General features: G+C 44.3%; 1 protein-coding gene across 6 annotated transcripts; it reads right to left on the bottom strand.

The window, feature by feature from the left end:
- Positions 1-1,071: 1,071 nt before the first annotated feature.
- Positions 1,072-23,816, bottom strand: LOC123997198 (regulator of nonsense transcripts 1-like). Of its 6 annotated transcripts, none has more exons than XM_046301344.1 (24): positions 23,426-23,816; positions 22,639-22,778; positions 22,399-22,488; positions 22,139-22,306; positions 21,378-21,558; positions 20,938-21,099; positions 19,795-19,882; positions 19,470-19,568; positions 18,717-18,825; positions 18,301-18,460; positions 17,910-18,028; positions 17,538-17,702; positions 16,285-16,399; positions 15,930-16,073; positions 15,563-15,776; positions 14,995-15,112; positions 14,707-14,863; positions 14,298-14,440; positions 13,796-13,970; positions 11,108-11,189; positions 4,410-4,571; positions 3,904-4,130; positions 2,628-2,750; positions 1,072-2,495 (listed from the first exon to the last, which is right to left on the bottom strand). In XM_046301344.1, exons 1-23 carry the CDS (start codon positions 23,594-23,596, stop codon positions 2,631-2,633), a joined length of 3,309 nt encoding a protein of 1,102 aa, XP_046157300.1. In that variant the 5' UTR covers positions 23,597-23,816; the 3' UTR covers positions 1,072-2,495; positions 2,628-2,630. The 6 variants fall into 6 exon arrangements, 2 of the variants coding, with proteins under 2 accessions (XP_046157300.1, XP_046157301.1); XM_046301345.1 differs by having other exon boundaries at positions 19,798-19,882; XR_006832101.1 differs by lacking the exons at positions 1,072-2,495; positions 2,628-2,750 and having other exon boundaries at positions 3,989-4,130; positions 11,112-11,189; positions 18,717-18,840.
- Between the last annotated feature and the right edge of the window lie 878 nt (positions 23,817-24,694).

Below are 24,694 nucleotides of genomic sequence, written 5' to 3'. Positions count from 1 at the left end.
GCATCTTCAAGCCTTATCCTTCTTCCAGCGACCATCCTAGTCTATTCCTTAACTGTTACACTACATGACCAAAAGTATGTGGACACCTGCACATCAAACATCTCATTCCAAAATCATGGGCAATAATATGGAGTCGGCCCCCCTTTGCTGCTATAACAGCACTAGATGTTGGAACATTGCTGCGGGGACTTGCTTCCATTCAGCCACAAGAGCATTAGTGAGGTCGGGCAACTAGGCCTGGCTCGCAGTTGGCGTTCTAATTCATCCCAAAAGACAAACCATTTCTGTATTACATTTACATTTAAGTCATTTAGCAGACGCTCTTATCCAGAGCGACTTACAATGGACCTCACTTTGTGCACGGGGGCATTGGCAGGCTGAAACAGGAAAGAGCTTTCCCAAAACTTTTGCCACAAAGTTGGAAGCACAGAATCGTCTAGAATGTCATTGTATGCTGTGGCGTTAATATTTCCGTTCATTGGAACTAAGGGGCCTAGCACGAACCATGAAAAATAGCTCCAGACAAACTATTCCTCCTTCACCAAACTTTACAGTTGGCACTATTCATTCGGGCAGGTAGTGTTCTCCTGGCATCCACCAAACCCAGATTCATCCGTCCGACTGCCAGATGATGAAGCGTGATTTATCACTGCAGAAAACATATTTCCACTGCTCCAGAGTCCAATGGTGGCGAGCTTTACACCACTCCAACCGACGCTTAACATTGCGCATGGTGATCTTCGGCTTGTGTGTAGCTACTCGGCCAAGGAAAGCCATATCATGAAGCTCCCGATGAACAGTTATTGTGTTGACGTTGCTTCCAGAGGCAGTTTGAAACTCGATAGTGAGTGTTGCAACTGAGGACAGGCGATTATTACGTGCTACATTCTGTGAGCTTGTGTGGCCTACCACATCGTGGGTGAGCCATTGTTGCTCCTAGACATTTCCACTTCACAATACCAGCACTTAAAGTTGACCCGGACAGCTCTAGCAGGGCAGAAACCGACTTGTTGGAAAAGTGACATCCAATGACGTTGCCACTTTGAAAGTCACTGAGCTCTTCAGTACGGGCCATTCTACTGCCAATGTTTGTCTATGGAGATTTCATGGCTGTGTGCTCGACTGTATACACCGGTCAGCAACGGGTGTGGCTGAAATACCCGAATCCACTCATTTGAAGGTGTGTCCACATACTTTCGTCCATGTAGCGTATTTCACACCTAGCCACTTGCAACTTCAATAGTAACACAAAAGTGCGTAGACTATAGTGGAAATCAGTTTCCATTAATAGCTCAGTGTTCATGCAGATGGATCTTACATCCACAAGGAATTCCCCCAAGTAAAGCATTCATTCAAAGCCGCTGCCAATCTAAGCATAAAAACATTTAAAACATAGAATATTATCCGCTGAACAGCACAGCGGGCGACATCTCATGCACCCCCCCCCCCCCTTTCAAAAGATCAAAAAAGCCTTTGCTACAACTTCAAATAATATTGAGTCAAAATTCTTCAATGCTGGTCATTTTTCTATTAAATATTTTTTGCCTTTTGCGCTCTGCAATAAGGTACTTCAAAAACAAATAGTCTCATGATTAAAGATCTCTTGGATCCAGAGCTCACCACTTCAGAAACCTTCCTCTGATATCCCCATGCCACTCAACTCCACCAGACTTCTAGTTAACCACCTGTTTCTGAAAAGACCTGTTGAAAAAGCCAAATGGTTCCGAAGGCCATCAAAGGCATTTCAATTCAAAGTTCTTTATTATCAGACTTTAGCGGAGAAAAATTTTCAACTCAAAGTTGAACGACGATGTGAACTGCCACTGTTCCTCTTGGAGACTGTTCCTCTTGGAGACTGTTCCTCTTGGAGACTGTTCCTCTTGGAGACTGTTCCTCTTGGAGACTGTTCCTCTTGCGGTCATTTGATGAGATTTCAGGTCTGAGATCAACACCGCAAGTGATCAACATTGAGGTGACGATTTCCTATGTTGCCTGCTTGAAGTGTTCCACACCCTCCCCCCTCTACTTTCTTGTTATCCGCTTTCGAGAGTTAGTGGAAAGTGCTCCCCCAGCCAAGTTGCTTGAGAACTTGTCTTTCTTTCTCTGTTAGCTGATCAAAGAGCAAGGTCCTCTGGATAACTGGTCATTTTCTCAGACAGAGGTGTGAGGTTAGAATGTGAGGTGGGAAAGGGTTGTGGAGGGAGGGAGTTGTTCCTCGTTTCGTCTTCCTCACGACAGCTCGACCACTGGCCACCGTCTTCCTCTCGCTTTCGTTCCCATGTGCCGGCAGTGGTCCCTCACTCCTACACGTTCCCTCTTCCTGGCCATCCGTTTTTTCTCTCGCGCGATTGGTTGGTTTCTCTCCCCTGTTGATTTCACACGGTGGTGCTTCAGTTGTAGAGGAAAACAGGTCTCCATTTTTTGTTTTTATTATTACCCAGATTAAAATGCTGATGAACTAAGCTCAGCTCAAGCCTAGCTCCTCTTCCAACAACCTGAGAAAAGGAAACAATAAGGATATTCAAAATGGCTTCCGCCAACACGATTATTGGTCTGTACAGTGGAGGTCAAATCAATAACACTTCTTGATTGCTCTAGTACCGTGGGAATGGGAATAGTTATCTTACACTCTAGTACTGTGACAGTCCAGTCACTCCACCATGTTGGTATGCACGTTCACCCTGGTAAGTCGAATCCTGCGACAGAGCCACGTCGATCTGGGACTTGAACTCGTCACCTAAATAACTGTCCTGTTAAAACAGAAGGAGAAACACCCAATTACATCCAAAACATCATTCGTCCAACTAATGTTTCCTACATTTTTTCAGCACTGAAAAACTGTGAACACTGAGGCTGTACCCGGTTTAAGTTAACAGTGGCCAAGTAGGCTACTGTGGCTATTCGATCATAATGTAGGCCTATCAGAGTGGTCTACCTTCAAAAACAATGGAGGAAATGCATCCCATAACATTTTAACATGGAAATAGCTGTTCTATCATTCAGCCTACAGTAGCAGCCAGTGTGTGGTGTTCAATGTAGGCCTACATTCCATGAAACTTTATAAAAGAACATTCATGTTGTGTTGTTTTATGCAAGAAACCACTTTACAAAATAAAATGCATTATTATTTCCATACCATTATTACAGAGAATCAGACAAATTATGATACCCTCTGCCTATTTGTTGGCTACTTAGCTTATTCAAGCCTGCCTCAAAGTAAATGGCACAGATCCATATATGGCAATGGTCTATTTGCATATAGGCCTACTGCAGCTCTGATTGGTAATGCCGCACGCTACAACAAAATCTCTTGTGTAGTTAGTTTTGCATTCTAAGTCTTGCATAGTTATTTTTGTTTTGGTATGTTGCATTGAAAGTGGCTAATATTGCGCTGATTCGATCACTATTGCCACAGTAAAGGGAAACGTTGATAGTGTTACTCTAAACTCACTCTAAACTCTAAAAAGTTGAGTGAAGTTCAATCTCGTGCTTCCCTCCGTGGGACAATACTGTATTTCTTCTGCGCAGTCGCAGGGGAGCTGCGCGGCAGTCTCGAGGCTACTGCGCGCCCGCACGCAGCTTAAAGGGGACATTGCTTCCAACACATTTCCCTAAGAGTATCAGATGATGTCAGCAATATGAACCTCCACCCAGCAAATCAGAGGTGGCATTATTACCATATTGCTTACGTTATTATTACCATACTGCTTCTTGCTTGGTTCAAGCAATATGTCAAAAACATTACATCTAACCAATGGGCAAGGTGAAGCTGTTATAATCTTTTACTTATACCCATCTAATCCTCTCAGATCTCCACAATCACATAAAGAGTAAGGTACAACAAGGCCAGATTCTGATTTGGTATTAGGTAGTAAAGAGTGGAGTTTAGGCCGGTCTTGTTACCTGGGAAAGTTCAGGCTGGGAGAGGCCAGGCTGGCTCATCTGGGAGGGCTGACTCATGGTGATGTAGCCCTGGGTGAGTGGCCCCTGGGAGAAGGGCTGGGAAGATACGTCCTGGCTAGCCTGGCTGTTGTGCCCGTTGGCCTGCCCGCTGCTACCGTGGTTCCCCATGCCGCGGGTCCTCTGGCGCCCGCCACGCCCCGCTTTGCCCTTCAGCACCCCACCACGACCTGGGTGGCACAGAGAGAGTATGTTCCCGCTCACTTATCAAACACACGAACAAACAATGAACATGCATTACAGACGAGAAATAGTAGGGGTACGAGGACATCTCCAAACCCCCATAACATAATATCACCAACAACAGTACCACATGAAGAATACTCTTGTGAGCAGCACAGAGACTTCTGGTCATTTGGATAATGTCCAACTTCACAGGGCAAAATACAATATCCACCAGTCAATATATGAACAACTAATGAATAGTAGTTGTTTCGCTTCTTGCTCACCTGCAGCAGGGCCGTTGGCCTGGGCCAGGTAGCCTGGCGGAGGCATGGGGGGCACCACCAAGTTGAAGGGAATAGGCATGTTCATGGCCGCCATGTGGGCTGGCCCAGTCCCAATCATGCCGATCTGATCGTGGGTTTGGAAATACATGTTGGATGGACGTCCTGTAGAAAGAAACACACGGAAAACATGTCACAGTAGTGTGTGAGCGGTCTCATTGCTGTAGGACGCGTTTGTTGCATCTAGCAATGCAATAAAGTCTGGTGCCACCTTACAATTCTAGCAAGGCATTAGCCTACAGTACCTTCAGAAAGTATTCACAACCTTGACTTCCCCCCAAAAAACATTGTGTTACAGCCGGAATTTAAAATGCATTCAATTTAGATTTTGTCATCACTTGCCTACACACAATACCCCAAAGTGGAAGTTTTTTTAAATAAAAAAATTAAAAGTTGAAATGTCGAGTCAACCATTCTCTTATGACAAGCCTAAAAAAGTTCAGGAGTGAAAATGTGCTTAACAAGTCACATAATATAATAAACAAAAATATAAAAATGCAACAGTTTCAAAGATTTTACTGTGTTTTAAAAAATGCATTTAACTAGGCAAGTCCATTAAGAACAAATTCTTATTTACAATGACAGCCTAGAAACAGTGGGTTAACTGCCTTGTTCAGGGGCAGAACGACAGATTTTTACATGGTCAGCTTGGGGATTCAATCTAGCACCTTTTGGTTACTGGCCCAACGCTCTAACCACCAGGCTACATGCCTCCCCTGCGTTACAGTTCATGTAAGGAAATCAGTCAATTGAAATTAGAGCCTAATGGATTTCACATGACTGGGAATACAGATATGCATATGTTGGTCATAGACACCTTAAAAAAAACAGGTATGGGCATGGATCAGAAAACCAGTCAGTATCTGGTGTGACAACCATTTGCCTCATTTAGAGCGATACATCTCCTTCGCATAGAGTTGATTAGGCTGTTGATTGTGGCCTGTGGAATGTTGTCCCTCTCCTCTTCATTGGCTGTGTGAAGTTCCCAGATATTTACATTTTAATTGAACCTTTATTTAACTAGGCAAGTCAGTTAAGAACAAATTCTTAATTTACAATGCCGGCCTACCCCCGCCTAAACCGGACAACGCTGTGCCAATTGTTTGGTGCCTTATGGGATTCCCGATGTGATACAGCCCGGGATCGAACCAGGGTCTGTAGCGATGCCTCTAGCACTGAGATGCAGTGCCTTAGACCGCTGCGCCACCGGGAGCCCCAAAAAATATAGGCGGGAACTGGAATTCGCTGTCGTACACGTCGATCCAGAGCATCCCAAACATGCTCAAATGGGTGAAATGTCTGGTGAGTATGCAGGCCATTTTCAGCTTCCCGGAATTGCATAGAGATCCTTGCGACATGGGGCCGTGCATTATCCTGCTGAAACAGGTGACGGCAGTGGATGAATGGCCGACGATGGGACTCTGGATCTTGTCACGGTATCTCTGTGCATTCAAATTGCCAAAAAATAAAATACAATTGTGTTCGTTGTCCGTAGCTTATGCCTGCCCATATCACAACCCACCATGGGGCACTCGGTTCACAACATTGACATCAGCAAACCGCTCGCCCACACAACACCATACACATGGTCTGCGGTTGTTAGGCCGGTTGGACGTACTGCCAAATTCTCTAAAATGACATTGGAGGCAGCTGATGGTAGAGAAATTAACATTAAATTATCTGACAACAGCTCTGGGTGGACATTCCTGCAGTCAGCATGCCAATTGCACACTCCCTCAAAACTTGAGACATCTGTGGCATTGTGTGACAAAAGTGCACGTTTTAGAGTAGCCTTTTATTGTCCTCAGCGCAATGATCTGTGTAATGATGATGCTGTTTAATCAGCTTCTTGATATGCCACACCTGTCAGGTGGATGGAGTCTTTTGGTAAAGGAGAAAATGTTCACTAACAGGGATGGAAACAAATTTGGCCACACAATTTGAGAGAAATAAGCTTTTTGTGCATGTGGAAAGTTGTTGGGATATTTTATTTCAGCTCATGAAACATGGGACCAACACTTTAGTTTATATTATGGTTCAGTGTAAGTTGCATGAACTGTGTGCAATAATAATGTTTAACATGACTGCCTCATCTCTGTACCCCACACATAAAGATAATTGTAAGGTCCCTCAGTCGAGCAGTGAATTTCAAACAAAGATTCAACCACAAAGACCAGGGAGACTTTCCAATGCCTCGTAATGAAGGGCATCTATTGGTAGCTGGGTAAAAAAAAGCAGACATTGAATATCTCTGAGCATGGTAAAGTTATTAATTACACTTTGGATGGTGTATCAATACACCCAGTCACTACAAAGACACAGGCGTCCTTCCTAACTCAGTTGCAGGAGTGGAAGGAACCACTCAAGAATTTCACCATGAGGGCAATGGGGACTGTGAAACAGTTACAATGGCGGTGATAGTTTTCTCCAAAAGGATGGATCAACAATATTGTAGTTACTCCACAATACTAAACTAATTGACAGAGTGAAAGGAAGCCTGTACAGAATACATTTTTTCTAAAACATGCATCCTGTTTGCAACAAGGCACTAAAGTAAAACTGCAAAAAATGTGGCAAAGCAAGTAACTTTTTTTTGTCTTCAATAGTTATTTGCCTCAAAGTTATCTTTGGGGCAAATGCCATACAACACATTACGGAGCACCACACTCTATATTTTCAAGCATTGTGGTAGCTGCATTATGTTATGGGTATGTTTGCAATCGTTACGGACTGGAGAGTTTTTCAGTATGAAAACAGAAACAGAGCGTAGCCAGGCAAAATCCGAGAGGAAAACCTGGTTCAGTCTGCTTTCCACCAGACACTGGGAAATGAATTCACCTTTCAGCAGGGCAATAACCTAAAGCACATGGCCAAATCTACACTGGAGTCGCTTACCAAGAAGACAGTGAATCATCCTGAGTGGCCAAGTTACAGTTTTGACTTGAATCTACTTGAAAATCTATGGCAGGACCTGCAAATGGTTGTCTAGCAATGATCAACAACCAATCTGACAGAACATGAAGAACTGTGAAAAGAATAAAAGGGCAAATGTTGAACAATTACAGGTGTGGAAAGCCCTTAAGAGGCTTACCCAGAAAGACTCACAGCTGTATGGAGTCAGGGGTGTGAATACTTAAATTAAATTAGATGTTTCATTTTCAATAAAACGTGCAAAAATGTCTAAAAACATGTTCTCACTTGGTCATGATGGGGTATGGGTAAATGTCTAAAAACATGTTCTCACTTGGTCATGATGGGGTATGGGTAAATGTCTAAAAACATGTTCTCACTTGGTCATGATGGGGTATGGGTAAATGTCTAAAAACATGTTCTCACTTGGTCATGATGGGGTATGGGTAAATGTCTAAAAACATGTTCTCACTTGGTCATGATGGGGTATGGGTAAATGGCTGAAAACAAATATTTAATTCAGTTGTGAATTCAGACTAACAACAAAATGTGGAATAGGTCAAGGGGTATGAATACTTTGAAGGCACTGTAAATGTTAGTGGGCAATTGAAGAGGTTAAAGAACAAGTTAACGCATTATAAAACAATGAAAACGAAGTGGCTACGGATACAGAGTTTCTGTATCCCAATTTGCCCAGGCTAAAAATACAGATATATCTGCGGAGGTGCAGGATATTTTCTGCTGCCTACGTACTGCTGCGCTCAGTGCTCCCCTGCCGCTCCCCCTACTCGGTTGCCTTCGTCTGGTCACTGGTGTAGCCTACAAAACTTCATGTTGTACTGTTCTAAATATTGCATTCCATGCCGCAGTAAGCATAAGCACACGTCTTCAAGTTATTTCTTTCAGGAGAGAAGTAGGCTACAGCTATGTACATGTTTGACACAAAATACATTAGACATGTTAGTACAAACTTTGTTGCCAGTATTGCAAACATAAGCATGACACAAACAGGCAGTCTAGCAATATCATGTTCTTAGCTGCGGAGTTCACATGCAGCCATTTACTCTCGCCACGGTACAGCAGCATATATGGCATAACTGTGGCACCGGGCCCATTGTCAGACTCTTTTTACCGGTCTGGATACATGCTCGGCTGCCCAGAGGTGGAACGCAGCAAGACAGATACGCAGTGTAATTAGAGATGGAATTCAATTTTTTCCATCAATCAACCCAAACACTGACTAAGTCGCACAGGAGGCAGACATGTGGACGATATGGCAGCACCTATAAAGATTAGCCCACGTCACACAACACGCTGATGGTTTTTTGCTCCAAAGTGTAGGGCCTCTGCATCCTGCTTGTGCACCTGCAATATCCGTTACAACAGACAGAAGGTTGTAGCCTTCCTAATATATAGGGCTGACCCCATTTAGTCGACTGGTCAATTGTTTTGTCGATAGGCCGTTGGTCGACCGAGATTTCTTTAGTCAAGCAGAAGCAAATATAAATGTTTTAATATGGAGTACAAGACACCTGTCTGATTCGTGCCTGTCTCAGTGTTAATCCATTGTGAAGGCCATGGGGATGGCACAGTCTTATCGCTCTAAGACATGTGCTACTGAAATTGTATGTGTTACACCTGTCTGATTCGGCCAAACTGAGCAATCGGGAGAAGGACCTTGGTTAGAGAGGTGACCAAGAACCCGATGGTCACTGACAGAGCTCCAGAGTTCCTCTGGCCAGACAGAAACCACTCCTCAGTAAAAAAAGGTACATGACATCTTGCTTGGAGTTTGCCAAAAGGCACCTAAAGGACTCTCAAAGGGTTGAGGGAATAGGAAATTATTTTCCTAAACAAATGTGTCTATATTGTGTCTATATTATATTGGGGAAATACACGTTTAAAAACTTGACAGATGACTCTTGGTCAAGCAAGATTTATTTTGGTCGGGGACAGCCCTAATAATATACACTGCTCAAAAAAATAAAGGGAACACTTAAACACAACACAATGTAACTCCAAGTCAATCACACTTCTGTGAAATCAAACTGTCCACTTAGGAAGTAACACTGATTGACCATAACTTTCACATGCTGTTGTGCAAATGGAATAGACAACAGGTGGAAATTATAGGCAATTAGCAAGACACCCCCAATAAAGGAGTGGTTCTGCAGGTGGCAACCACAGACCACTTCTCAGTTCCTATGCTTCCTGGCTGATGTTTTGGTCACTTTTGAATGCTGGCGGTGCTTTCACTCTAGTGGTAGCATGAGACGGAGTCTACAACCCACACAAGTGGCTCAGGTAGTGCAGCTCATCCAGGATGGAACATCAATGCGAGCTGTGGCAAGAAGGTTTGCCTCCGTAGTGTCCAGATCATGGAGGCACTACCAGTGCCAGGAGGGCAACAACCCAGCAGCAGGACACCTCCGCCTTTGTGCCAGGAGGAACACTGCCAGAGCCCTGCGAATTGACCTCCAGCATGCCACAAATGTGCATATGTCTGCTCAAACGGTCAGAAACAGACTCCATGAGGGTGGTATGAGGGTCCGACGTCCACAGGTGGGGGTTGTGCTTACAGCCCAACACCGTGCAAGACGTTTGGCATTTGCCAGAGAACACCAAGATTGGCAAATTCGCCCCTGGCGCCCTGTGCTCTTCAAAGATGAAAGCAGGTTCACACTGAGCACATGTGACAGACGTGACAGTCTGGAGATGCCGTGGAGAACGTTCTGCTGCCTGCAACATCCTCCAGCATGACCGGTTTGGCGGTGGGTCAGTCATGGTGTGGGGTGGCATTTCTTTGGGGGGCCGCACAGCCCTCCATGTGCTCGCCAGAGGTAGCCTGACTGCCATTAGGTACAGAGATGAGATCCTCAGACCCCTTGTGAGACCATATGCTGGTGCGGTTGGCCCTGGGTTCCTCCTAATTCAAGACAATGCTAGACCTCATGTGACTGGAGTGTGTCAGCAGTTCCTGTAAGAGGAAGGCATTGATGCTATGGACTGGCCCGCCTGTTCCCCAGACCTGAATCTAATTGAGCACATCATGTCTCGCTCCATCCACCAACGCCACGTTGCACCACAGACTGTCCAGGAGTTGGCGGATGCTTTAGTCCAGGTCTGGGAGGAGATCCCTCAGGAGACCATCCGTCACCTCATCAGGAGCATGCCCAGGCATTGTAGGGAGGTTGTACAGGCACGTGGAGGCCACACACACTACTGAGCCTAATTTATATTTGTTTTAATAAGGACATTACATCAAAGTTGGATCCGCCTGTAGTGTGGTTTTCCACTTTAATTTTGAGTGTCACTCCAAATCCAGAGCTCCATGGGTTGATAAATTTGATTTCCATTGATAATTTGTGTGATTTTGTTGTCAGCACATTCAACTATGTAAAGAAAAAAGTATTTAATAAGAATATTTCATTAATTCAGATCTAGGATGTGTTATTTTAGTGTTCCCTTTATTTTTTTGAGCAGTGTATATTTTTTGGAATGTTTGTTCAAATCGGCGCAGGGTTTTTAATTTAGCCGTTTAAAAATAGGAGTCAGAGAGCAAAACGTGAAGAGAGGAGCGTGAGCAGCAAATACGTTAGAAAAACAAACGTGTGTAAAATAACGCATGCCGAACGTGATCCGGAACGTTAGCTTTGAGAAAGAGGTTTCCGGAAGGCGTGGGCAAAAACTCTGTATCCGTAGCCACGGCCTTATATTAAACACTTTCCCACTAACCTGCGCTGCTTCGTAGGCAGACCCAGGGATGAGGGCCTCACGGGCATCATACATGGCAGTGCTCATGAACCGGGCTCCCTGGAACACAGACAAGGGTTCAATACCCTCAAAAACAGTGGCACTGCTGTACTGTTGTCATAACATTGCTGTAAATGGCATTAAATCAAATCAAATCAAATTTTATTTGTCACATACACATGGTTAGCAGATGTTAATGCGAGTGTAGCGAAATGCTTGTGCTTCTAGTTCCGACAATGCAGTGATAACCAACAAGTAATCTAACTAACAATTCCAAAACTACTGTCTTATACACAGCGTAAGGGGATAAGGAACATGTACATAAGGATATATGAATGAGTGATGGTACAGAGCAGCATACAGTAGATGGTATCGAGTACAGTATATACATATGAGATGAGTGTGTAGACAAAGTAAACAAAGTGGCATAGTTAAAGTGGCTAGTGATACATGTGTTACATAAGGATGCAGTCGATGTTGTAGAGTACAGTATATACATATGCATATGAGATGAATAATGTAGGGTAAAACATTATATAAGGTAGCATTGTTTAAAGTGGCTAGTGATATATTTACATCATTTCCCATCAATTTCCATTATTAAAATGGCTGGAGTTGGGTCAGTGTCAATGACAGTGTGTTGGCAGCAGCCACTCAATGTTAGTGGTGGCTATTTAACAGTCTGATGGCCTTGAGATAGAAGCTGTTTTTCAGTCTCTCGGTCCCAGCTTTGATGCACCTGTACTGACCTCGCCTTCTGGATGATAGCGGGGTGAACAGGCAGTGGTTCGGGTGGTTGATGTCCTTGATGATCTTTATGGCCTTCCTGTAACAACGGGTGGTGTAGGTGTCCTGGAGGGCAGGTAGTTTGCCCCCGGTGATGCGTTGTGCAGTCCTCACTACCCTCTGGAAGCCTTACGGTTGAGGGCGGAGCAGTTGCCGTACCAGGCGGTGATACAGCCCGCCAGGATGCTCTCGATTGTGCATCTGTAGAAGTTTGTGAGTGCTTTTGGTGACAAGCCGAATTTCTTCAGCCTCCTGAGGTTGAATAGGCGCTGCTGCGCCTGGCAAAAATTCAGTTTGTCTGTGATGTGTATGCCGAGGAACTTAAAACTAGCTACCCTCTCCACTACTGTTCCATCGATGTGGATAAGGGGTGTTCCCTCTGCTGTTTCCTGAAGTCCACAATCATCTCCTTAGTTTTGTTGACGTTGAGTGTGAGGTTATTTTCCTGACACCACACTCCAAGGGCCCTCACCTCCTCCCTGTAGGCCGTCTCAATCAAGCCTACCACTGTTGTGTCGTCCGCAAACTTGATGATTGAGTTGGAGGCGTGCGTGGCCACGCAGTTGGGTGAACAGGGAGTACAGGAGAGGGCTCAGAACGCACCCTTGTGGGGCCCCGTGTTGAGGATCAGCGGGAGGAGATGTTGTTGCCTACCCTCACCACCTGGGGGCGGCCCGTCAGGAAGTCCAGTACCCAGTTGCACAGGGCGGGGTTGAGACCCAGGGTCTCGAGCTTGATGACGAGCTTGGAGGGTACTATGGTGTTGAATGCCGAGCTGTAGTCGATGAACAGCATTCTCACATAGGTATTCCTCTTGTCCAGGTGGGTTAGGGCAGTGTGCAGTGTGGTTGAGAGTGCATCGTCTGTGGACCTATTTGGGCGGTAAGCAAATTGGAGTGGGTCTAGGGTGTCAGGTAGGGTGGAGGTGATATGGTCCTTGACTAGTCTCTCAAAGCACTTCATGATGACGGAAGTGAGTGCTACGGGGCGGTAGTCGTTTAGCTCAGTTACCTTAGCTTTCTTGGGAACAGGAACAATGGTGGCCCTCTTGAAGCATGTGGGAACAGCAGACTGGTATAGGGATTGATTGAATATGTCCGTAAACACACCGGCCAGCTGGTCTGCGCATGCTCGGAGGGCGCGGCTGGGGATGCCGTCTGGGCCTGCAGCCTTGCGAGGGTTAACACGTTTAAATGTCTTACTCACCTCGGCTGCAGTGAAGGAGAGACCGCATGTTTCCGTTGCAGGCCGTGTCAGTGGCACTGTATTGTCCTCAAAGCGGGCAAAAAAGTTATTTAGTCTGCCTGGGAGCAAGACATCCTGGTCCGTGACTGGGCTGGATTTCATCTGTAGTCCGTGATTGACTGTAGACCCTGCCACATGCCTCTTGTGTCTGAGCCATTGAATTGAGATTCCACTTTGTCTCTGTACTGACGCTTAGCTTGTTTGATAGCCTTACGGAGGGAATAGCTGCACTGTTTGTATTCAGTCATGTTGCCAGACACCTTGCCCTGATTAAAAGCAGTGGTTCGCGCTTTCAGTTTCACGCGAATGCTGCCATCAATCCACGGTTTCTGGTTAGGGAATGTTTTTATCGTTGCTATGGGAACGATTCTTCACTTCTAATGAACTCGCATCAGCGTATTCGTCAATATTCCCATCTGACGCAATACGAAACATGTCCCAGTCCGCGTGATGGAAGCAGTCTTGGAGTGTTTATATATTGGCCAAAGTATTACTGAGGTAAAAGTGTTAAGTACTAATTTAAAAAAGGATATGAGGGGAACAGACTCATCATGGGTTCAATACCCACACTGAAAACTTGTGCCAACTGTACACTCCAACATATAATGCGTGTTCATGCAAGTGTGATAACTCACAGGGTTGATGGCATTGACCAGCCTGCGGGGCCTGCTGAACTGCATCAGGCTCTCTCTCAGGTTGTTAAGGGGTCCCTCCACCAGAACCTTCTGCTCCTTGTAGTAGTTGAGAAGGTGGTTCCACAGAGGCTGCTTGGACAGGGCCTTTGGGTTGCCCACAATGATCACCCCATACCTGAAAATATACGTTACACACACACACACAGTAGGAGAAATCTATCTAAGGACAAGGCAGTCTCAAACTGCACCATTTTGTCTACGGTGTCAAGGATGAATGTGGACAGGGATTCGCATAGATCTTTTGATGATGCATTCTATACTGTTCCACTGAGGCTCATCACGATTCATCATCAAGGCTTCTAAACTACCATGACTTTGAACACAGACATCCTATGAAGTAACTATTGCTAGGATCCCATTGTCCATTCTAGGTCTTTTATATGTAATTCTATGACTTTGTCCATACAGATTTGAAACTGAGACTAATGGTCCAGATGCTTACTTGGCTCTGGTGAGGGCCACGTTGAGACGGCGCGGGTCATTGAGGAAGCCGATGCCCTGGTGCTCGTTGGCTCGTACGCACGACAGGATGATAAAGTCCTTCTCCCTGCCCTGGAACGCGTCCACACTGGCGATCTCAACCTCCTGATAGCAAGACAAGAGGATAGAACCGTGTTGTAACATTGGTCATCGAGACCTGTTGCATTTGGCATTGGTCAAATGGCAACAGGGATCGACAGAACTAGCAGCGCAATATTATTTTAAGATTTTATAAGTCTGCTACCGTCTGCAGAACAATAACAAAGCAAATCGATATCACAAATCATGTTCTTGAGAAGACTTGCGACAACAAAAATACATTGAATTGTTTTTTTCCCAAGACAAGTGCAAGTTCAGCTATACTGCCGTACCTGGTAGAGTTTTGTATGGAGGGAACCACTGAACTGCATGTACTGCACCAGGTAGGACCTCTGGCCCTCGTAGGGGGTGATGATGCCTATCTGGTCAGGCTTGGCCCCAGCCTTCAGCAGCCTGGTTGTGATCTTCTCCACGTTGGCCGCCTCAGTTCTGGGGAGAGGACAGTGTTTAAAATGATTCCAGTCAAACTAAACGAAGAGACGCACTCTATGTGCATTTCAAAATAGCAATCAATTCTGTTGATGCTTTGAGATAAACCTTGACAGGACTGTTAGCCGTACCTGTTCAGGTAGGAAGTTCCAGAGCTGGCTATTTCCTCCTGGCCTTGAGTTACATAGAAGAACATGGGCTTGTCTGGCTGCGGCCACTGGAAGTCAAAGCCTTTCTTGATGCGGTCAGCTTCCCAGGATAAACAGAGAATTTGTCAACATGGTTAGTATGGGAATTGGTCTTCAATAATTCAGTGAGATTGTGAACAAACCTAAAATTGGCCATTTTATTCAACAGCAAATACGTGCCCAAAAGCAATATGCTTTGAGTTGCAGTCGATTTCAGAATGGCCTAACAAACTTCCACAGTAGAGTAAATGCTTTATACTCAGTGTATGAACACAAACACCGCTTGAATCCAAAGCAGATCTACACTTCTACTTCTAGATCTTCTAGGGGTGAACAAACACACTTTCTACAAAAACGTCACATGTTCTAGATGCAAGGCACCAGTACATTGCTGATAATAAGTGTGAATTATTTTGAAATTAAAACATTTTTTTTTACATTTTATTTTTAACACATGACAATTCAAAAGCTATAATATGACCGAGAAGCCTGGTGAAAATGTCTAACTCACCAGCAGTGACTCCATTCTGCAGGGAGCCCTCGTAGAAGATGTTGGAGGGGAAAGAGCTGAGGGCCGGGTGCATACGGTACTGCACCTGCAGACGAATGGGCCTGATGCCCAGCACCACCAGACGCTCAAACAGAGACTGGGACAGGCCTGCTTTGGCTGCCTTCTTACACATCACTACTGGGCCCAGCTGGCAGTGGTCTCCCACCAGAATGAGCTGTGAAGGGGGGAATTAATGATGAAATGACAATCAATTAACCAAATATTCTCATGGGCTTTTACATTGTTTTCGTCTGGATTGAGTAAGTCACGGACAATTGACCTAGTTGAGCTGTTTATCTTGAACATAAATTGGTGTGCGTGGTTGTACCTGCTTGGCACCCAGGACCACAGGCACCATGCACTCTGGCTCGGTGGCCTGGGTGCTCTCATCAATCAAGATGGAGCGAAACTGCATCTTGGCCAGGCGTGGATCTCCTGCCCCCACACAGGTACAGCAGATCACATCCGCATTCTGCCGAGGGACAGAAGAGGAACAGTGGTTAACAGGTTAACAGTTGGCAGTTGGTTTGAAATTGAAGGAACGGGGAACCCATATCATCTTCGCTAGGTCAAAAAAAAAAAAAAAAACAATTCTACTTGACAGCACCTGCCATACTCTTCTCATAATACTGCTGTGACATATCGGGCGACAAAGGTGTAAGTGTTGTAAAAGTCCTCCTCACCGTGAGCAGCTCTCGCTCAGCGGTGCGCTTCAGGGCCCGGTAACGCTTCTCGTCAGCAGACGACAGCTCCCCGGTCTCATCCTTCAGCTGCTGCAGCTTCTGCAGCTCTGGCATACTGAGGGTCACACCAGACACAGAGCAGGCAAAGTGGGTTGAGTCATTAGTAGCCTTGTCGAGAACCTGGCTTCCCTAATCGGAAAACCTGGCGAAGTTAATGGTAGAAAGTAGTTCCAAAGGGGTATAAAGCCGGAGTGAATCAGTGACGCCTTGCAACACCTCAAACCAATTAAATGCCTTGTTTGGGCGGAGCTCTGAAGGTGCCCACTAGAATAGTGTCGTAGGAGAAACGGTTCGCCATCTCATTTCAAACCGCGTATGCGGCGGCGATTCCTTGAGAGTTAAGGACACAAACCTGATCCTTGATTATTGACATCAGATGAGAAACTACTATTACCATCGGTTTCTCCACTTTCAATAAATCAGACTGCCACACTAAACTATTACCACGGCCTGTAGGTAGACACGCCATAACCTCTCATTTTGTTTTGTAGGGTGCAGAGAATTTGTAATGCCTTCGACTCGATTTGTGTAGAGCACATTTCTGCCAAAACAGAATTCAGTTTTTTCTCCAGGTTCTCTTATATTTTCTGCGATGTTGCAAACTAGCATACGCAACAACTCTCTACAAGTGTGGCCCCGGTCACATGTGAGAGTTACGGTTCTTGAAATTGAACATCCAATAAAATGTAGCCGCTGGAAGCCATCAGACCAATCAAGCCATTTCGGATAATATAAAATTCTCCAGACCTCCAAATGAGGTGTGACAACAATGCGATTTGGAGGTATGGCTATGCGAACCTACGTCTGTGGTTGCTCAGAAGTCGCATGCATTAACCAATGTTTACGTGCCACGTCATCGACTGTGTCATCGACTTACAGATTGCTATGACAATGTGGTTAGCGGATAATTAAAATACTTATCCAGGCGTTTTAAGATTTGACATGAGTAAGTAAAGCCTGAGCAGAGGAACACCCCCATTAGAAACACACAGAATTAGAGTTGTTATATCTATCAAAGGTTCTGTTGTAAGTGCTTAAAAAATCCATCCTTCCATTTCTGTAATTATTTGATATTCAAACAGGGATAATACACTGCTACAAGCATTAACATGAGTGACTACGAGAGCACTACTACGTGTAAAATTCTATTTCAGACAGTGCTAACAAAGACTTCATTTCCCAGCATGCCCCACCTGTCCATGTTGCGGATCTGGTTGTGCAGCGCCAGGAATGAGACGGGGGAGTCGATGGCCTCTCTGCTCTTAGCACACAGCCGGACCACCTTCAGACCTGACATGTGGATCTTCTCAGTCAGCTGGTCCACCGCGATGTTACTGGGAGCACACACCAGCACGGGTCTGCAGGAACCAAACACAACAGATGAACGCAGAAAGCTAGGGCAACGTGGAGATGCTTTTGATGTGCGTCGCTTCAGATTCTCGTTAAGTACGATACACTTGCTGTAAGTCGTTCTAGATGAGCTTCCGCTTAACGACTTGAATGTAAACCGCACACAAAAATGCTTTAAAAAGACACATATGCATAGTGAGTGCAACCCATCTTACCCGTTGCCCTGCCTGGCAAGCTGGTACACTATGGTGGCAGAGGTGACAGTTTTCCCAGTGCCGGGGGGGCCTTGGATAAGACTGAGGGGTCTTTGCAGCACAGTCTTCACAGCATACACCTATTTTACACACACAAATCAAAACATTTATGAAAGCTGCGCAAAGAGCACATGGTAGTACGAGGAATTAACATCTAACTCCAAATGAAGTTCTTTGTGATTATAAGACGACGTTACTATAATAAGGTTTCCCCATCATAAGAGGAAATGTCTAATTTTCTGTGATCAATCATCCACTAAAACGAATGGTTAAAAATGCAAACAAGTTCAGTTTCCGGCAGTCAGGTTGGGTCAGGTCAGAGAGGTGTTAAGAGTATGTGTGTGGGTCAGACCTGAGAGTGGTTGAGATCGGGCAGGCCCTGGGCAGTGAAGCGTTTGGGCAGCTGACACTTGATGATGACATCCTCCACCTCGTGGCCCAGCAGTTTGTGGTAGATGTAGCCTGACACGGACGTCTCGTCCACAGCAAAGGTCTTCAGGGCACTCTGCATTCTGGAACCCAGTGGAAACCAACGGTTTATGGTGGCGATAAAGAGTGACGTGATTAACAGCAATAATACCAGCTAGTACCTTCATATCATGTCTTATTCATTCAATTCTTCAATATACGTCAGGAGTTATGTTCAAGATAAATCATGTGAAACGCTGCCGAAGCTAAGGCATCAGTACTCTGGAAGTCACGTTAAGAACACCAGAGCGTCAACAACCAAAGTAGAACTGCTTAAATATTCCGATCGGCTTGTCACACCTGTCAAAGGAAGTGGACTTCCACACGAAATCCACCTGGTAGTCGTGGGTTGTTTCCACAGGTGCTCCGACACTGCTGCGCAATTCTATAGCAATCTCATCTCCATAGTCTTTCACAAAGGGTGCTAAGGAAATAAGTACAGCAAAATAGCCAATCCTCCTTGTGGAATGTTAGAAAGAAAAAGACGTGTCCCCATCCCCTCCCCCGCCCACTTGAACGGGGCTAATAGTAGGGAAGAAAAGCAAGGTCTACAAAACTGTAGATTTTCCCCTACATTAGCATATATCAGATACACTAGCCAGGTGCAAACTAGAGGGGCATTAACTAATGGGTGGGCTTCTCCTAAGGGAGTTCTATGGGGTATTGAACCCTTAATAATTTGGTTTAAATTAGGCAATTATCTCTCAATAAAATATGATTTATTTCTGCAAGCCTTTGAACATTGCAACCCAATAACGTGGCTAGTATCATTAGACTGCTAGTATCATTAGACTGATTACCTCACGTTTTGCATTGGTTACCAAGAACTAGTCTGCATTTGAGACATTGAGAATGTCCAGATTGGCTGATAAGTTGAGACACAAAATTGCTTCTTTTTTTTTCTGACCCCCACCATGGAAAAATAAAGATGGAGAGGTGGATCCTATTTGTTAAAAAGGGACCACTTTGAAAAGGTGGTCAGAAGGGTAGAGATGAGCAACCACTGAAGAATTAACGTTTTTCTTCAGAAATGGTCTTTTAGTTAAAGGATACTGTCTGGGACTTTGATGACATGGCCGATGCCTTTCCAAAGTGGAGCCAGGTCTCCTTTGTAGCGCAGACAAATCTCATCTCCCTGCATCAGCCGCATGTCTGTACAAACCACCACAAACAGAGACACATCAGAAACACTTTGCTCAAAAGTATATCACAAAATATACAAATAATGGTTCCAATGAGGCGGACAGAATACAATACCGTACACACACGGCACGGCACAAAACGAACACACCACCAGGGATGCAGGTATGGGATGCAAGGGTTCTCTATGCACAGCAGAACAACCGGTAGACAGAGAAAAGTCAATTGAAAGAATTACCACCTGAATCCGTCTTGGGCAAGGAGAAATAGGCAATCCGCTTTTTATTCAGCCCCAGGTCCCACCTGACCGTTATATTATCTTGGGTCTATGAAGAGTTCCAGATGAGAACAAGGGAAACAATAAATAGGACAAGTTAGTCGTCATACTGTTATTAGCTACATAAAAGAAAACTCCGCCCCCTTGCTATGTTCAAGTACAGTTTCCTTTTCTTTGAACATGCATCGCTCCCTGCACATGTTCACTGATTTGACAAATTTGTCCGGGTTATAGCAAGGTTTCCACCATTATGATTTTACCTCACACAAGACAGATTAAGTACTGCATGTAAACATTTAATAGAGTGGGTATGTTGTAGTAGGCAGTTGCACAGTAGACTCATGTGTGACTGACGTTTTGTTGACTTAAAGGGGAGCTTATGGATGATCTTGGGCCCTATAAAATCAGATTTAATTTTTGATTAATTCTGTTTTTCCATGTTTCAGATTTCCTGACGGTTTTCTGGTTTTCGCTCACTAAAACACACTTAAAAATATATATATTTAAAAAACTACAAAATTGGATGTTCCAAATCTGCAACAACGCTTAAACTGCATCAGAAGACCAAATTTGAGGTCTGGGGGAGAAAAAATACAAAATCTAAGAATTTTACATTGTTGGGTATAGATACCCTTAATTCAAGTGTGCACCAGCAAGAGACTTTGGTTTTTCTGTAGTACACATGTGAGTGCAGAGTTTGCTTTACAAATCACCACTGGATTGATGCAAATAATCATGATATCATTCTGCCAAGTAGGCATAGACTACTTTGCAAATGATATTTAATTGAAAAGGTTTTTGGGAAAGCCATCCCATTTACCAGATGATAGTTTTCATTAGCATCATCGCTATCAGCCACACAAAGTGGTAGACAAACTCGCACACACAGACAGGGGCATTCCCATACTGTCTCTTCAGAATGTTGAAAGTAAAAACTGAATCAACGCATGACTACAAAGTTCAATACATTTAGTCGGTTTCCTAATATGTTCAATACATTTTTGAATATTGTTTAATGTCTGCATTCCGTGACTCTATCCGGGTTCTCCACATCGCAGATTTTTAAAGGGACCTAATTATCTAAAGGGGATGTGGAGGCTATACCTGGGACTCTTTAAGCTTTTTGTCGTAGTCTGCCTCCAGTTTGACAAGGGGGCCGAAGATGTTCTGGTACTGGTAGGCATCCTCGTAGCGCAGCAGCACATGTTGAGGCTCCTCGTCTACACCGGGCTTCTCCAGATCCTCCAGAGTGGCTGTTGGATTGTCCTGAGACGAGAGGATGCACATGTTCAAGCTTTCATGCACGTCCATATATGGTAACACTGACTGATTCCTCCTACAGCTACTGATAGGTGTTGGTAGGGACTGTCCCTGCCTAGTTTTGTTGCCTTTCTGCCCCAAAAGAGGCCTTGATTTGTTGAATGAACCCCCCCCCCCCCAGTATGTTTGATGCTGTGGTGTTTCATGGTTATTTCTGAAGTTAAGATACGTGTACAGTGTATTGTCTACTTCATGGCCCTGGATGGGTTGAGTCAGCCCAGTACCTTCCAGAGCTCCTCTAGCTTGTTGATCTGTTGGGCGGTAATCTGTCGGGCCCGGAGCTGCTCCTGCTCCGAGGGGATCTTTACCAGCCAGGACAGGAAGCAGCGGTCCTGGATCAGTGGCTGCCACTGGGAACTGTCCCAGTTTATGTCTTTCAGGCTGCTCTGACTGGCACATGGCTGCCTAAGAGCACAAACATTTGGATATAGTCAATATATCAAATCAAATTCAAATCCAATTTATTTATACAGCCCTTCGTACATCAGCTGATATCTCAAAGTGCTGTACAGAAACCCAGCCTAAAACTCCAAACAGCAAGCAATGCAGGTGTAGAAGCACGGTGGCTAGGAAAAACTCCTAGAAAGGCCAAAACCTAGGAAGAAACCAGGCTATGTGGGGTGGCCAGTCCTCTTACACTTGCATTATCGAAAGTCTGTTCGACAGAAGATTGTGCTGAACTCTTGCCATAATAGGATATTCTCAAATCAAGTTTATAAGTCATATACACAGTTTATAGCAGGTATAAACGGTGCAGCGAAATGCTAACTTGCAAGCTCTTCGCTGCACCTTTTCAACCTGCTGTAAGTGGCTGTAAGTGACAAATAAGCGTTGAATTGATACTTACATTTACATCACGGCCTCTATGGCAACACATGTGTGTATACTGTCAAATCTATGGTAATAACACACACACAATCAGTTTCTCTATCACACCACACACACAGCGTTGGCCATCATTCCCTCTTTTTCAGCACATACACACCTGCACAGCAGCACCACCACAGAGTCGGCCTTGGCGGGTATGAAGCCCAGGAGGAAGACGTTGCGACAGCCACAGTTGTAGCACTCCAGCACCGTCTCGCCCAACGGCCCGTCTTTGTGCAGAGTCACCTCTTTGCATTTGGCTCTCACCAAGTGGTTTACGATGTGGCTGAACGAGAGCATGGAAGACGATCAACTTACATGCACACGCATGTTATGAATGCATTTTTTGTGTGGATATGATGCTGTCGTGATGCATACCTGCCAGATGTATTGCCACGTCCATTGCAGAACCACTTCTTGCTTGTGTTGCAGTACACCACACACGCAGGATCATGGATGCCACAGTAACTGAAAAAAGAAACATAGCAACAGGCCCTTTTATGACTTCTCGGTCATACGTATTTACTCATAATCGGGTGAAGCAGCACCGAAAGCAATAACAGAGTTATAATACGTTTATATTACAACAGTTATTATTTTACTTTATTTACAAATTACCTGCAGGCATGCAGTGGGAGGTCTTTAGTGTAATAGGTGTCCTCTTCATCCTCCTCAAAGTTCAACTCAGAGAGAATTTGGCTCGCCTTGGCAACATCATCAACCCCTCCATTGTGAAGCCCTTCATTAGGACCATTCACCTACAGATACAGTATGGTTGAATTAAGACTGAACTATTGCTATGGCACTAGGTAACGTTAGAAACATATTTAATTTGCCACTACTATGAACACATACAACTTTAAAAAAGGTAAAACAACACAAGCGAACTTCAAATTTGTGGACGAATGTTTTGGTTTGTAGTCAAACCACTTGATGAATACTTGGAACTGCTGCAGAACGTCGTTACCCACATCGGTACTGTTGTTGTTAGTCAGCAATTTTAGCATGACCAACATTTAGCACATGTTTTTGGCCTTTCATTTTGGAGAGGAGGAAGTCAATGGGTGGCGATACGGTGTTAGACAAGAAGCTAAGTTAGCTAACTAAAGCTACCTTACACTGTTAGCTATCACTAACTAACTTTGTAATATAGCCAGCCCAGTGACGTGTAAAAAGTGATTGATACATATAATGCTAGCTAGTTAGCAAACAAGTTAGCTAGTCAGCTAGCTAGTACGATCACTGGCTAACAACGCTTATAATATTAGCTGGCTAGCTAACTGTTGATAGCGTAAGCAAACAGTCAACATTGGTGGTGGCGAGCAAGCAAACTAAAGCATTAACGTTACTTGTTAGCTAGCGTGTTTGGCTACCTAACGTTAATGTTGACATGAAGAATAGAAACCTGATTGTCCAGCTGACTCTGGGTGTGGCCTTGAGTTTGTGTCTGGCTAGGTAGGGTAAAATCGGTAAACTCGTACTCCGAGCCCTGGGTATCTGCTCCAAGTAGCTCCGCTTCTTCAGTGTCCAGGAAGGTGAGCGTTTGAGAACTCGGCCCGTACGCTTCCACACTCATCTCGACACAAGTTGCGCGTCCTAAACGGACTCCGATGCGGCGATGAATATGATCAAGATCTTCAGTGATATGTTTATCAATGCTGATATCTGTGATCACCGTTTCTGCTTCGAGTCTGATTTGAACCTAAACAAAATTCTAACTGCACCAGAAATTAAACCGAAAACAACTCGAGGCGCCTGAACTTCAACACCAAACAGTGACGAACTTCCTAGCCACAACACACAGCGTGCATAGAGAACAGAAATTCAAATGAAGGAGGATGAAACTATTATTGATGGATTGATTGATATTGGTGACAAAATCTATTTTTTATCATGTCAAAAAAATCAGTAGCTGTCAACTAGAAGTGTTTACTATGAATATACTTATGGTTGGAAGATAATTAACAGTGTGTGTGGGTTATTCTCGAGGCACATGGGATACCAAAATTATGTTAATTTATTTATTCAAACGTTAATGAGGGTCATCTTTTTCAATGTTTATTTTTGTTTACAAAACCAACCACTAAATAGAAATTTATTCAAACGAAAATATCAGAGGTTTATTTTTGATTACAAAACTAACCACTCAATAAAATATGATATACATCACATTGAGACAGAGGAGCATTTATAGCATTTATAGAGCATTTATAGTTTGGTATAGATGTTAGGCATACTGGGATCGATGTATGTAGGAAGTTTATTTCTAAATAGTAACCTAGTGAATATTCTACAGCCCTTTCCATTATTACATATGGCACAGGTCAGAAGAGTATCCTCAAAGGAAATTGGTCACCTCAACAAGCATTTGGGGACATAGGCTTTCACATCTGTGAGTATAGTCACAATTTAATCACATATGTAATACCAGTATGTGACAGTGTGAAGGAACACATAAACAACACAAAGACAAATCTCCATGGATACAGTCCATGAACACTCAAATACCCAGTAAACACAAAACATATTTTAGGCAACAAAATTGCTTATGACAGTTGTTCTGGGAAGAAGATACAATTCATCTGGATCAGTTATTGTATGTTATTATGTGGTTGTACCACGAGAGGTATGACATGCCTTTTAAAATATAGATACAACACGGGAAGAAGCCGTA

The sequence above is a fragment of the Oncorhynchus gorbuscha genome, linkage group LG15 (genome assembly GCF_021184085.1).
Source record: "Oncorhynchus gorbuscha isolate QuinsamMale2020 ecotype Even-year linkage group LG15, OgorEven_v1.0, whole genome shotgun sequence".
NCBI classification, from domain to species: Eukaryota; Metazoa; Chordata; class Actinopteri; order Salmoniformes; family Salmonidae; genus Oncorhynchus; species Oncorhynchus gorbuscha.
Note: the sequence above shows the minus strand (reverse complement) of the source record. Positions and strands in the feature narration are given on the sequence as shown.